This window comes from Elaeis guineensis, chromosome 5 (assembly GCF_000442705.2).
Source record: "Elaeis guineensis isolate ETL-2024a chromosome 5, EG11, whole genome shotgun sequence".
NCBI lineage: Eukaryota > Viridiplantae > Streptophyta > Magnoliopsida > Arecales > Arecaceae > Elaeis > Elaeis guineensis.
The window spans coordinates 129,956,732-129,970,909 of NC_025997.2; the positions used below are offsets into that span (position 1 = coordinate 129,956,732).

General features: G+C 36.8%; 1 protein-coding gene across 3 annotated transcripts; it reads right to left on the reverse strand.

The window, feature by feature from the left end:
- Positions 1–632: 632 nt before the first annotated feature.
- On the reverse strand, positions 633–12,003 carry LOC105045656 (serine/arginine-rich SC35-like splicing factor SCL30A). 3 transcript variants are annotated; one of them, XM_010924015.4, is made up of 9 exons: positions 11,848–12,003; positions 7,667–7,831; positions 7,412–7,489; positions 6,301–6,465; positions 6,152–6,192; positions 4,512–4,584; positions 4,238–4,420; positions 862–1,008; positions 633–778 (listed from the first exon to the last, which is right to left on the reverse strand). In XM_010924015.4, the coding sequence occupies exons 2-8, from the start codon at positions 7,819–7,821 to the stop codon at positions 885–887; spliced, it is 819 nt and encodes a 272-aa protein (XP_010922317.1). In that variant the 5' UTR covers positions 7,822–7,831; positions 11,848–12,003; the 3' UTR covers positions 633–778; positions 862–884. The 3 variants fall into 3 exon arrangements, with proteins under 3 accessions (XP_010922317.1, XP_010922315.1, XP_010922316.1); XM_010924013.4 differs by having other exon boundaries at positions 633–1,008; XM_010924014.3 differs by having other exon boundaries at positions 633–1,008; positions 7,667–7,836; positions 11,848–12,002.
- Between the last annotated feature and the right edge of the window lie 2,175 nt (positions 12,004–14,178).

Below are 14,178 nucleotides of genomic sequence, written 5' to 3' on the forward strand. Positions count from 1 at the left end.
ACAAAATATACAATCCTATCTATAAATGACAGAATAACCCTCCAAAATTTATTCCCGTTACCAGAGTCTAAAAGTCAATAAAATATCACTTTATAGAGTTACAAATAAAACTAAATATTTAAAAATTATGAATATTAATTGAATATTCAAATTTATATCCATATCTAAATAAATTTAGATATAAAAATAAATTTAAATATAAATTATCCAGTAAAGTTTTCCCTTGAACCTTCTATGGGTCATAATTCAAACATGAACAAAAAATTTTTATTAAAATTATTGTTAAAATTGAAAAGTAAAAGAAAATAGCTGCTTTTATATAATGTCAGCATAAAGATAGAACCTCAATTTCGCACCTCAATTGGGACCAGTGGGTCGAGAGATCAAAGTAGACTGGATGCACAAAGCCACCCCAAAATGCTTATGGTACCCCAACAATAGCAGATATCAATGGGGCAAAGCCAGCTCTACGCATATTCAACTACATTAATGAGCCCCCCCACTTGGCCGGGTGCAGTATCATCTGACAAACGCCACCCCTCAAAGCTTTTAGAACAATGTGAGCAATCTTCAACACATACATCATGCACAAGGATGGAGAGAGAGAGAGAGAGGGAGGGAGTGGGGGCGGGTGTTTAAAAGCATATCTTCCATAACATCCTGCTTATAAGTTAAGCTACACAAGCATTTGTCCATGCAACCAAAACACTAATCAACACTCCTAGAAACGTATATCATGACAACCAAAAAGGCAAAATGAGAAACAGCAACCCAAGCACTGCAAGATACAGCAAACAGGGCAAGGTACAGTCATTCAGATGCACAGAACTCTAATAGCAAACCAAAAAAATTCATACTTGCCTATACTTCCAGTAACTTGCTCATCAACTGCTACGCCTGGGGGATGAATCAGCAGATCTTGAACGTGATCCAGGTGGTGAACCTGAGGTTTGTCTCGGTGATCTCCAACGGGAATGTGATCCCTCCTCAGCATCATATGAATCCCTTCTGTAAGTGCATCACAGTAAGATAATAAATTCATTAGTTCCCCTCTGTGTGTGTATACATACATACATATATATACATATATTAGAAATATGGACAGTTACATGCATGTATTTCAAAACAATTTTGAATTAATAAAACAACAGAAGATATCTAGATTAAATCCTTTGAATCTAACATCCATCAGATCTAATCTGTTAACTATCCATGTCCGAAACTATAACATACATAATCTTAAATCAAGCATGCACAATCTGAAACTTCAAACATGTAGATCTTATCTACGAAGAAATTGAGATTAGATCTCAATATCTTGCGCGGATCGAAATATATTATAGTTGATGATCGTGGAATTGAAGGTTCTTTAAGCCGCACATGCGTTCGACCTCCACAAGTGTATCCACGCGAGGCTCCGATCCAATCACAGGTACGATGATTTTACCGAAATGCTAGCTCGCTTGCAGAGATCTTCTCTTAATGGCTGATCTGACTCTTTCAGAGCTCTCGGACTCCTCCAGAAAAGAAGAAGGCTATTTTGAAGGAAGAAGAGGTGGAGGAAGAAGATAAATAGGAGAACACTTTTCTCTTTCTTCTCTTCCCAACCCAACACCTAAAACCTAGAACTCTAGAGTTTCCTACACGCCAGAAGGAGTCGCCCACACCTTTCTCACGCACAATCTGATCTTTCCTCTAAGATACTCGATGAAAAGATTTCTCATAGTGAAAAAAAATCTGGTTGCTCACCAAAAAGAAAACATCCCATTTATGGTTGGCGTCCAAAAAGGGATAGAAATTATCCTTATCAAATAAGGAATCAAATCAAATTCAAACTTGAATTCAAATCGAATTTGAATTCAAACTTGAACTAACTTCTATATTCACGCTTGGAGAAGAGTGGGCGACAACATCAGATTTGCATGAAGAAATTTCACACAAAAACCAAATTAACGTGAAGAAAAATCAGCATCAATAAGAAGGGTGGCGCAAGGAAAGAGTCCAATCTGCTTTGGACTCTTGGTTTTTTCTAATTTGATCCCATCCAAATCCTATTTGGTTAGAGTCGAATTAAATGAGTAAACCCAATCCAATTAGGCACTTAAACTCCTTAATTAAATTCTAATCCAATTAAAAATCAATTGAACCCAAATCCTGATCAAATCAAGAATTAATCTTCCTTAGCGATTAGATCATCTTATAACCTAAATAGATCAAACTTAATCGAATCCCATTCAATTAGACTTGATCCGAACCCCATTGCTCAATCAAAGTGAGCCAATTAGCAATCCAATTGCTTATTAATTCTCCTCTAATTTACTAACTCTCAGTGAATTATTTTATTACAACTTTTACATAAAGTTAATCATCAATGGCATTGACGATTATATCCTTCTACGATTAATAACCGTTGAGATATACTGTGATTTCAATCACAATATCATCGAAACTCCTTTCGATAGGTTGAAACAATTCCAACTCTGCCTTTCGAGGATCATCGATCATCAAAACGACGCTCGACAAGTCTCACAATTCACCAGTGACACCTAACAGTATATAATGACAATCCAGCAGAATGAAAGTATTAAACCTCTAGGTGCAGTTATCGCGTGATTCAGTCTTTTTATTGTGAGTCTCGACTTGACAAAGATCATGAAGAACTCATTAAACCCCAACATCAGTCATATGCTAGATTAACTCGACTCGAGTTCACTTGTGAATCTCATAAAAACTTCTTTTCAATATTCACACTTGCTTCGACCGAAGACTTCCTGAACTTAATCTTACGAATCATATAGGACTACTCCTTTTCTACCAAGATCGATAGATTCCATCTATGTGCATCCTCCTCCTAACAACGAACTTGAACCCACCGAAGCCAACATACACCGCAAGGATCCAAATGGCTAGGGATCCAGTTTAGATGTAGTCAAACCCAGCAATCTCACTGCGAATAGTCAATGCATCACTCACACTACTGCAGCATTGAGAAAATCATTGACGAATGAATAGACATCCAAATGGTTTCTCATGATAGTCACGCTCAGTGCAAGTTGTTCTCAAACAACTACCTGTACTCTCACCTCAATGTCTCCACACTACAGACTCGAGACTCATCTGTCCAGAAAGGAAGTGATCCGTACACCGATCTAACTGGATCGATCACTGTCTTCCGTGATGATCCTCCGATCGAAAGCATTTAGAAATAAACCACTAATGATGTATGTCTCAAATTCTCAACACTTTGAGAATATACAAAATTATCTATTAATTTCTAAAACAAATCATGAACAACACATAAAATATGATTGAAAATAAAAATATCTTTTATTAATAATAAATATTTTACAAATACAAAATTAGATCCTAAAATTATAAAATATGTTAGCCAACAATTGACTTTTAAGACACACATCCAACACATACACACAGACACACACACACACACACACACATATATATATATATATATATATATATATATATATATATATATGTGTGTATCTATATATATATGTGTGTACACACACACACACACATATATATATATATATATATATATATATATATATATGTGTGTGTGTGTGTACAATATATATATGTGTGTACACACACACACACATATATATATATATATATATATATATATATATATATATATATATGTGTGTGTGTGTACACACATATATATATTGTACACACACACACATATATATATATATATATATATATATATATATATATATGTGTGTGTGTGTGTACACACACATATATATATATATATATACATTAAAAAAAGATGGCTTCACGTCAATAAAAAAAAAAAAAAAAACTGACTCCATTTAGCAGCTAGTTTTGCTTAACAAGACATGAAACTGCTCCATACTAGTGTAGAACCAAACGCCTGCACCTAAGGGTCTCTCTGGTTCTCTCTCGTGTCGAAGTCATAGCTTACAGCAGATGATTTTGGATTGCTTTAACTGCATATGCCCAATATAGTTGCTCTAAACACCACAGGCACAATATGATATTTAAAATAATCAGTTCACTACATGACAAAATTTGATGAACTCTAGAAGAATCACTAAAATGAAATTACTAATTAACTCTGTATTCCAATTATTTTTGTAACAAATGGAACAGTCAGCACCAAGTTGTAAACATGATCAAGATTTGCAAGACTATCTTCGAGAAAATTAACACATAAAGAAACTTACAAATGCATGATTCAACTTACTCATCACGCCTGTTGTCAGCTTGATTATGGTTAGCATCATTCTGACTTGGAGAGTGTGATCTCCGACTTCGGTCCTCATCACATCGTGGTGGATTCTCTCTTGGGGATCTTGTATGACCTGATTGCCTTCTCCTTGGGGAAACAGATTGATCACCTCGGTATCTCGGGGCAGGTGAGTACGATCTGTTGATGAAAGAAGGGTCATCAAAGCGTTCCTCGTCTATCGAGTCAATAATTTGCTTCCTTCTGTCAAATTTCATCTTGCATCACCTACCGTGACCGCTGTCTAACCCTATATGAGTAGCGAGGAGAGCGTGAACGAGACACTGAACGAGAGCGCGAGCGTCCTATTACATTCATCATGCAAAAAAAAAAAAATCTCAGTAGGAGATTAGATGCATGTTTCTTAGCAAACAAAGTACGCATGCAACTTGTAGAGGATTAGACTGCTATGATTTAACACCAAAGTGAATACTATACATACTAAATTCCCAACCAAAGACCACCATATAGACAGCAAACAACCAACCAAATATGACATCATTTAGAAGGAACAGAAATTTTGTTTATGACCATCTAGCTATGACATGGACGTGAAAAAGACAAACTTGGAAGTACTTTGTAAATATAAAATTGTGTACTGTGATGCTAAGATGCAAAAAGCAATGCCAACTTAAAACTCAGAAAGGTACGTTCATATGCAAGGCATGAGACTTTGATTTAGAATTATACGCTTGTCAACTTATGGAAAAATTGTAAAAATTACTAATTATTTTGAAAGAAATTCACCCTAGCAAAGTTTTCCTATTAACAAAAAGTTGACAGCAGCATCTTGCAGCCTGACACATATGATACTAATTTGGATAAAAGTCAGGCAAAGAGGCAAGCATCGTTATTTTTCACGGTGGGACTACGAGCCTGGCCCACTCCAAATTAAGTATAAAATTGGGGCTAAAAAAAGGAGGAAAACAGCTCACATAAATTCATAATTGCACAGGTACAGAGTAAAAAATTATTTGCTTGCCTATCAAGCACAAAACGTACAAAGGGAGCATCAGAGGAATGGGAACTGAACAAGCATCGGATGCAAATGAAGTGGCCCACTTGCCAAACTTTACATTGATTAGGGTCAGGTAATCAGAACTGCCATATTGAAAATAAAATACTGAATATCATTGGCTTAGGCCTGGTTCATTTGCATCCATCATGCGAGATGATCCCATGACCACATACTGCCCACCCTAATGTCTTCAAGCGGGCAAGCAGGAACTTGCTTGAACAAAGAATCAGCATGAATGAGCAAAAATCAAACAAGCACATTAGATAGTCTATCTTATATAGTTATCATTATGAATTTGTGGCCCTTGGCAGTTACATCCTCCATTAAAGAAGCAAAGGTCGTAGCCTTCCAGGTTCAAGTCCTCAGTGGTGCATCCCCTGGTACTTAGATCTAGGTAATTATAATACACGTGTCCTTCCCCTTTCTCTCAAAAAGAAATATGATAATTTATTTAAGCAACAAGAAATGAATGTTCAGAAATATATAAAAATTAGATATCTTTAAGAGATCCTAACACATATATATATCAGAATTTTATTTTAAGAAATCTTTTGGATCTAGATGCAAATAGAAATTTCAAAGCACATTTTCTAAGCAAATCAACTTGTTTAGTAAATATTGAAAGAAATCAAAAAATGAATATTCTTGACATAACGATTCAGTTGTTTCCATTTCTTTATCATGAATCTTCTTTATTAAATTTAAATACAAATTCTGGATGAGCTTTGCTGTTACCTATAAATAAGAATATAACAAAATGGATAAATATGCACGAGCACTGATGACAATATTCATCACTTCCAAACAGCAGGTCTAAGAGAAATTTACATAATAATAATGAAACAAGTGATTACCATAATAAGAAGAACGGCGACCATCATAACCAGAAGGCCCTCTGTACAAAAGATTTGGTCACAAGTAAGCATATTCTAAGACAAAATATCATGATCAATTTTAGAATTATCAAGCAAAATCAATTAGATGAAAATGGTCATTAAAATACCTAGGCCTAGCTCTAGTACGCATTTCCTCAGGCCTTTTCCTCGATTCTGCAGCAAGAACTACAGTTATCTCCCTACCACCAAATATTTGTCGGTTCATGTGATACTGGGCTTCTGATGCATCATAAGGGTCAACAAACTCCACAAATCCGAATCCTCGGGGCATCCTGCATTGGACATAATAAAATACATATATTCAAATAAGGAAAACACATCATTAACAAACCAAACAACTAGGAAAGGTTGAAAATCCACATGTGTCTGCTAAGTTTACCGTCAAAATGAAATCACTTAATATGCCTTCTATAGTTCTTGATGGAGCACAGACAATGACTTAATAGCACTTCCATCAAAAGGGTACTCAAGTGTCACAAAAAGCGGTTAGCAGTCCATGCACTAGTTTCTGATGTTTCTTCTCTAATGACTATGTACAGAAACTTCATATAATGCATTTACTTCAAAATCTTCAACACGAATGTAACCAACATTGCTTCAAATTATCTTCTCATGCAACCCACTTCAAAAGATCAGCATTCCATCTTCTCTTCCCCAAACTAATTTTGACTTGGAATTAAAATCTCTCCAAACAGGAGGAACTTCTTCATTTGAACAAGACTCAACCCCTCAACCAAATGAAAAGGTTAGACAATGCTAAACAGTGTCTTCAACAAATGCAAGGCTTGTATTTACTTCAAACCAATATACCCCTGAGAACCAGTTCAAAAAATAATTCATGTTGAAAGCAAAAGAGAGTCGGATGATATTATTACAAAAGAAGCATTCCTCTACCAAAAAAAAAGGAAAAGGAAAAAATGATCTTTTTACATACTTAAAGATATCAATCAATCAATAGTCAAAGGGAAAGTAATGCAAAATGTAAGGAAACTAAAGTGGTCAAACTGACTGACCATTGTAAGTGTTACTGATATATTTTTGGCCTTTATGAAGCCTCAGAGCAGGTTTCAATTATTACTATCCAAAATAATAATGGTGAAAGTATGAACAGGAAAATGGCAGTACAAATCTGCAGGCCATGTCACAAACAGAAAAACAAGTGAAATAAGATTATACATACTATCACAAGAATAACTGATTTAATATACAAACGCTCACCCAGAATAATAGTCCTTGGGCAAGTAAACATCCCTGACTGGCCCAAATCTTTCAAATGAAGCACGAAGGTCCTCCGGTCTGCAAACCAAAGATGAAGACGATAGGAAAAGGCTACATAAAATAACTCCATAAATAAATCACCAAAATATAGACTCCAAAATAGTAATATATTTCCCTCAACTGACATTGTTAACCAAAAATTAAGTACACAAAATTCACTATCATAATATCATATCCAAAGCAAGAAATCATTACCTGCAATTTAGGGGAATGTTGCGGACCAAAAGACTCCTGTTGTTCTGTTCCTTGCGGCCACTGTACCCACCATATCCCCTTCTTGGTGGGCTTCTTCCCCTTCCAGTATATCCCCTCCTTGGAGGGCTATAGTAGGGCGGACTGTACCTCCTCATGATAGAGCAACTATGCTAACATACCAAAATTTTATCTTGGATGACAGATGTATAACCAAGGACAACAAATAAAACTAACGCAATTTAAATCTTAGAATACACAGTAAGACAAAAGATGGAAGAACCACCTATGACGTGTCTTTAATTTGCTGTATCTAGAAACAGCAGGGATAAACAGAAAGATGAAATTGTTCATGGTCTGTGACATGTACCAAGATCTCCAGAGGATCCTGAGACATCTCACCGTGCAAATATTTTGTTTTCAAGGATAACTCGTGCATTATCGGACACTTTAAATGCAATCAATTAAAAGTTTTCTTGGATATTAAGCATTGTTTGAAAGGCAGTAGAAGTGTAAAAAAGCAATCTGATAGGTAAAATTGCAGGCACCAAGAGAGCTAAGTAGATTTTGTCCCAACTCTGAATGAATTTTTATCCAAGCCTAAGTCAACTTATGGAGAACAAAAATGAAGATTGATAATTCCTAACCAATTAGAACATGGTTGTATATTTCGTAGGCCATGACCAAGCTTGTGTTTGTGAATACAATAAGAATTTAATCAGTTTCAGATAAGTTCAGCCCAAACTATTGAAACACTATAATACGGAAACTAATGGAAGCAGTGCTGGTGGTGTTTAGGAAAGGTATGATTGCAACTGCACTAACCAACTGAAGCACAAGTTATGTGCCAAAACTGGAACGAACAATGCTTTAGAAAGTGGCCACGGCATGTTGGAAATTGATCACATGGTGCATGTATGGTATGTAGAGCTGATCAAGGCCCAAGCCTTTGGCCTAAACTACAATCATTTTTAGACGAGCTTCGGGCCAGGTTTATTTAAAATTTGACATTTTCTGTCCCAAGCCCAGCCCACAATCAACTCTATGCAAGTGCACATGCAAGAACCTAGTAGGTCAATATTTTAGAAATATTTAAAAATAAATGGAATTCATGAAGCTAGACAAAAATAAGTTAAAATTCAGAAATAAGGAATAAAGTTTCAAGAAAAAAAAAATTTAAGCATATGCTTCTCCTTAGCTCAGAGCTTATTTGATATAGTATGGCATGCTAATCTTAAAAACTAATACTACTTTTATCCAACCCATGCTCAAATTTCGAGCAAACTAATGCAACAAACAAAATTATGAATCATCAAATGCTGAATAACCAAAAAACAAACAACAAGGATGTATCGCTTATAACTAAGTTTAAAATACCAAGTTACAAACAAAACATGTGATATTTAAACTACTAACTTCCAAAAAGATGTTCAAAAGTCAATCTTCTTCAAGTGACTTATCGTTCACTATCACAATGCATACATGCTCAGGCTGCATCAACAAGCTGCTTGGGCCTACATAGGTCCTTGACAGCTTATTATGCAGACAGGCCGCAATGCAGTGCAGTCACCAAGAGGCATCCATATATGCAGGCACATAGATGGCCCCATGAACTGCATTTTAGAACATTGGTCCCAAATTAATGAAATAGGCTAGATGGGCTACAGATTGGGGTTAGAAAAATAATCCTAACGTTTGGATTGGAATACAAAAATTATTGAATCGGGTACTACAATCAGGTTTCTGTCAGGTATCTACAGACCAACGGAAACCCCAAGCCATGGGAATTCCTTGTTAGGATTCACTGGATTGTCATTACATGATCATATCTCAATCTGAATGGTCATGTATCTTTTATTAGTCCAGTTACATGCTTAAGTGATGTAATAATCCGGATCTTTTCTGAAAGGTTATATGATCTTCCACATCTATTAAAGCAACATTTATCAATTCACAACTCATGAGACTATAAAAATTCATTAGATGAGACATTTGATTTGATCAAGATAGAGGATTGCACAAGAAAATTCGACAGAAGGACTTTTGGACATGAAAAAGGCCCTGAATTGAGTTTGAGTGGTTGTATTTTTGTTAGGCAGAAATTTTGAAGTTAAGGTTTTTTTTTTTTAACAAAAAAAAAAAAGGTGCATCAGTTTTTTTTTATTTATTTATTTTAAAAGACCTTGGCATTAAAGCTTACATTAATGCTTATGCTTTCGACCTGGTTTGAATTTGCGTGAATTGCAAGTATTAAACTTGAAGCGTCCTACCATATTTTAGAGGGGGAGCGGCCTATCGCATTAAGGCCCGCAACTCATAACTAGGGCTGGAAGTGGGCTCGGGCCGGCCCGAGGCCCATCGGGCCAGACCGGCTTTGGGCCGGGCTTCGGTCCCGGCCCAAAACTTTTCGGGCCGGGCTCGGGCCTAGAAAACTGGGCCCGATTTGCTTTCGGGCCGGGCTCGGGCAAACCTTTGGCCCGGCCCGAGCCCGGCCCGGGCCCAAGCCCGAATCAGGCCCAAAGTCAGGCCCGATATTTCTTCCGCCCTCTAGTCCCTCCTTTGCCTTTGCCTGGACTCTGGTACAATCAAATCGAAGTCGACGGAATGGGAAGTCTTCCTCTTGATCGGAGGGAGCCGCTGTCGGGAAAAGACGACGCACCGATGTCGGAGGTGGAGGCGGCAGTGGACTTGGCTGCGGGAGATGGCGGCTATGGTGGAGGAGAGTCGAAGGCGTTGATGGTGGCGGAGCTCTTCGATCATCAGTCCTAAAGGTCCCAATCTCGAAGCGTCTTGTCTGGATCCTCCTGGAAGAAATTCGGAAAGATGATCAACTTCAGATTATTGGCGATCTGCGATAGATCCCACCGGACGGTGTCGCAAATGGGCTCCGTCAGCGTGTTGGGCGGCGATTCGAAGCCGTCGGCCGCGATGCTGCCGTAGGAGCTCTCGATGGAGGGGATGCTCGGCGGCACGACAGTGGGAGCCTTCTGGTAAGCGACGTTCTCCGGTACTCCTCCATTCCCTCTGCTCCTCCCTCCTCTCCCTTGCCTCCGACCGTCCCCTCCCCCGCTCATCCCCTCCCTTCGCAAGGACTGCAACAATCTCACCCAGGCCCGATTGGGTTCGGACCTTACACCTTATACCGATTTGGAATCGGGCCAGCCCAATTGGGTTCGGGCCGGTCTCGGGCCCGAGCTCGGGCTGGGATCGGGCCTGTATTTTTTCAAAAAAATCGGGCCTAGGCCCGGCCCGAAACCCGAAAAATTTTTTCGGGCCGGGCTCGGGCAGGGGTAGAACCCGGCCCAGCCCGGCCCAGTTCCAGCCCTACTCATAACGAAGGAGGCAGAACTCAGAACACCAAAAGGACAGGATGCTGGGTGAATCAGTGCAAACATGGCTGTTTATCTCTTCAATGGGGATCAGCCACTACACTTGGTAGGCCCTTATAAAATTCCACTTCTTGAAATGAAATCATATTTATGAGATTTTTCCTTTGTCTTTATTCTTTAAAACTAACTTTCGAAGAGATCTTTCAATTAGGAATTAGAAGTCTTCAACTTGTAAGTTAGGGCAGCTCTAAGGGTTTAAAGGGAGCTTCCACAGTACTAACGTCAGATTTTTGCACTAGAAAACAAGGCTTTGAAGTTCCTTTCTATCATCTTGTCTCTCCTTTTGTTCGTTTCATCACATCAATGAGCAGAAGAACCGCCAAATATGGATCCTAGGTTACATAAAATTCACTAAGATGTACTGGAAACCCAGAGTTATCTCAGATCTGGGATTGTATTACAGATCTTAAGATGAAATTCCAAAAAAGTCGATCTTCTTTCACGTTCCAGGAAAAGGTTCCCTGCATGGAATATATTACATATAAATCTAACGCTAATTCGAAAAATCCAGGCGTAAGTAAAGAAATCGCTCAGAATCGCAGCATCACAAATATGAATGAAGAAACAATACACATACAAACATTCACAAACATTAAACACACCCAGAGAGCTCATAACCTGAGTTGGAAATAGTAACAAGAAACCCTAAATCGCATCTGGGAAAGAGAAATCGGAGTGCTAGCACTTCGTAAAAAAAGAAAACAAAAAAAAAAAAGGGGGCACGGTTGGAATTAGGGTTACAGCAGATCACTCACGGATCATAATCCATAGAAGCGATGGACGAAAAGCTCGTACCTGGAAGAAAAGAGTGCAGTGTGGACCCTAGATTCGAAGCAGAGCGAAGATCGTGAGATAGAAGGCTAAAAAAAAAAGGGGCTGGGTTCGTTCGGCTGCCTTCAAAAATTTTCGATACTTGGAACAGCGAGGAGGGCCCTAACCGGCCATATAAAATAAGGGTGTTAAAACCACCTGAGAAAGGAAGCCCGGTTCAGGCTTTTGGTTCGGGGAAACCAGGCTGGATTGACGCTTCTTGAGGCTATATGCTCGAACCAGCAATATGGGCTCTGCAAACGAGCTAAAGATAGACCCGGCAATTGTCGGATTATAAGTCCAGCAATCCACAATATTTAAATTATTTCAAGCTTGAGTGTTTATCTAAATTTAAATTTTATTAAATATTAATCCGATTTGAGCTCAATTTTAAGGATTCAAGCTTAGTCTCATATTTAGCTTGATTCTAAATTAACCTCAAATCAAGATCAAAATAATAATAAACAAATCAAACTTGGTCTCAATATTTAAGTCAAAGTTAATTTCAAACCAAGCTTATTCGGATCCTAGCTCAATCAAGCTCAGTCCAATTGCATCCCAACATACAGATAGGGGGAAGTGGTCCTTGAGGGAGAGAGGAGATAGATAGAGATTATTAGTATTTATTGACTTGCAACAATGACTTATATTGATCCTCTATTTGATATGGAGGATGGATGAGAGAGAGGATGGCAGGATCTTCCATCCATCTTTTCATATATTTAGTAAAATATAAAAGGATGAATAAAAATAATTTTCTCCTTTGTTTAGTATAGGAAGAATGAAAAGAATGACGGATGATATTTATATAATATTTTTATTAGATTATTCTTTGATAAAAAAATATTACTATTATCGATTTATAATATTTATTTATACTAAAAAAATATATATAAACTTATAATCATTATAATCCATAATTATATGAAAAATTATATAAATATTTAATTTAATTTAATTTAATAAATAATTTATAAATTAAATATTAATTAATTATATAAATAACTAATTAATTAATACTTTAATTTGAATAGTTAATTAATATTATACTAATAGTTAATTAAAAATAATAAATAAAAATAGAGAAATAGAAGATAATTGATAATTCTAGTTATTTAATTATAATTATCATAATTTCATACTAAAATTAAAATAATTAGTAATAAGATTTAATAATATATGATTAATAGTATATATAAAAATATATATAAATAATATGAATGAAAAAATAAAGAAATATTATAATTTTATTGTAAAAATTAATAAGAGATAATTTTATCTGTGCAAAAATCCATCCATCAATGCTCATTCATCATTTCTTACATCCTCTCAAGTTGAAAAAGTGCAAATTAGTGGGTCAGGATGGATGGACAATCTTTCTTTTTTCATCTATTCTCACCGTAACTTTTTAAACTAAACAGTCGATAGAGACCATCCATCTTCGCAATCTCACCCATCCACTCTCTCATGACCACAACCAAATATAGGATAAATGTTTAATGGTGTAACCGTGTATTAGTTTAAAATCTAATCTTTGAGAGAGGAGGAAAATGGAGTGCTGTGGTTTGGGTCTACTAATCTAGAGGCTGTGGGTGGTGGCAGTGTTACTTCCTTTACAAGTCTTACACCTCCTATAGCTCTGACGCCTATGGCCGGGTGGGTCAAATCCCTCAGGCCTTGGGGGGTTGGCCACTTCACTCATTTAGGCCAGTTGATAACACAACACAAGATCCAATGGATGCTCGTCGAGCCCAGCTGCAGATGCTTCAGCAAGCTAGCGATTTCTGCATTTTGATTTATGATGTTGCAGGAACTCAATGAGCGATTGTGCCTATCTTGGTGTCCTCGTGTGGCTTTGGGAGCCGAGTGATAACAACATTGATGCAAGGAAAACAAACTGATTCTCCAATTTAGTTTGATCCTCCAAATCTTCATCAACTTGGTAAAAAGTTGACCGAATCCTTTATGATCATAAAGCATCAAAGCAAATCTCAAAATCTTCATAAATTCAGAAATAATTCTCCATACCTTTATCAATTTAGCAAGAAATTGGACAAATCCTCGATGATTACAGGAGATTAGAATCATTCTCCAGACCTTGTCAACTTGGCAAGAAATTATGCAAATTTTCTATGATTACTTGACTACTATAGCAACTTAAGAGATTCTTTCCTCTTATACTGAAAAAATTTCTAGTAGTTTTTAATTTAAGTTTTAAATATAATATTCTTTGTAATCTTGATGATATGTAGAATCATATATTGTTATTATATATATAATGACATAAATGCTCAATTCTTATGTTGAGATTCAGCC

Bases quoted from the DNA above. Each gene is read 5' to 3' on its own strand.
- LOC105045656 (XM_010924015.4), bottom strand. From the start codon at position 7,821: ATGAGGAGGTACAGTCCGCCCTACTATAGCCCTCCAAGGAGGGGATAT. The intron at 7,490-7,666 runs GTAATGATTTCT...TTTGGTTTGCAG, and splicing joins AACATTCCCCTAAATTGCAG to ACCGGAGGACCTTCGTGCTT. The intron at 4,421-4,511 runs GTAGGTGATGCA...TTTCATCAACAG, and splicing joins AGGGTTAGACAGCGGTCACG to ATCGTACTCACCTGCCCCGA.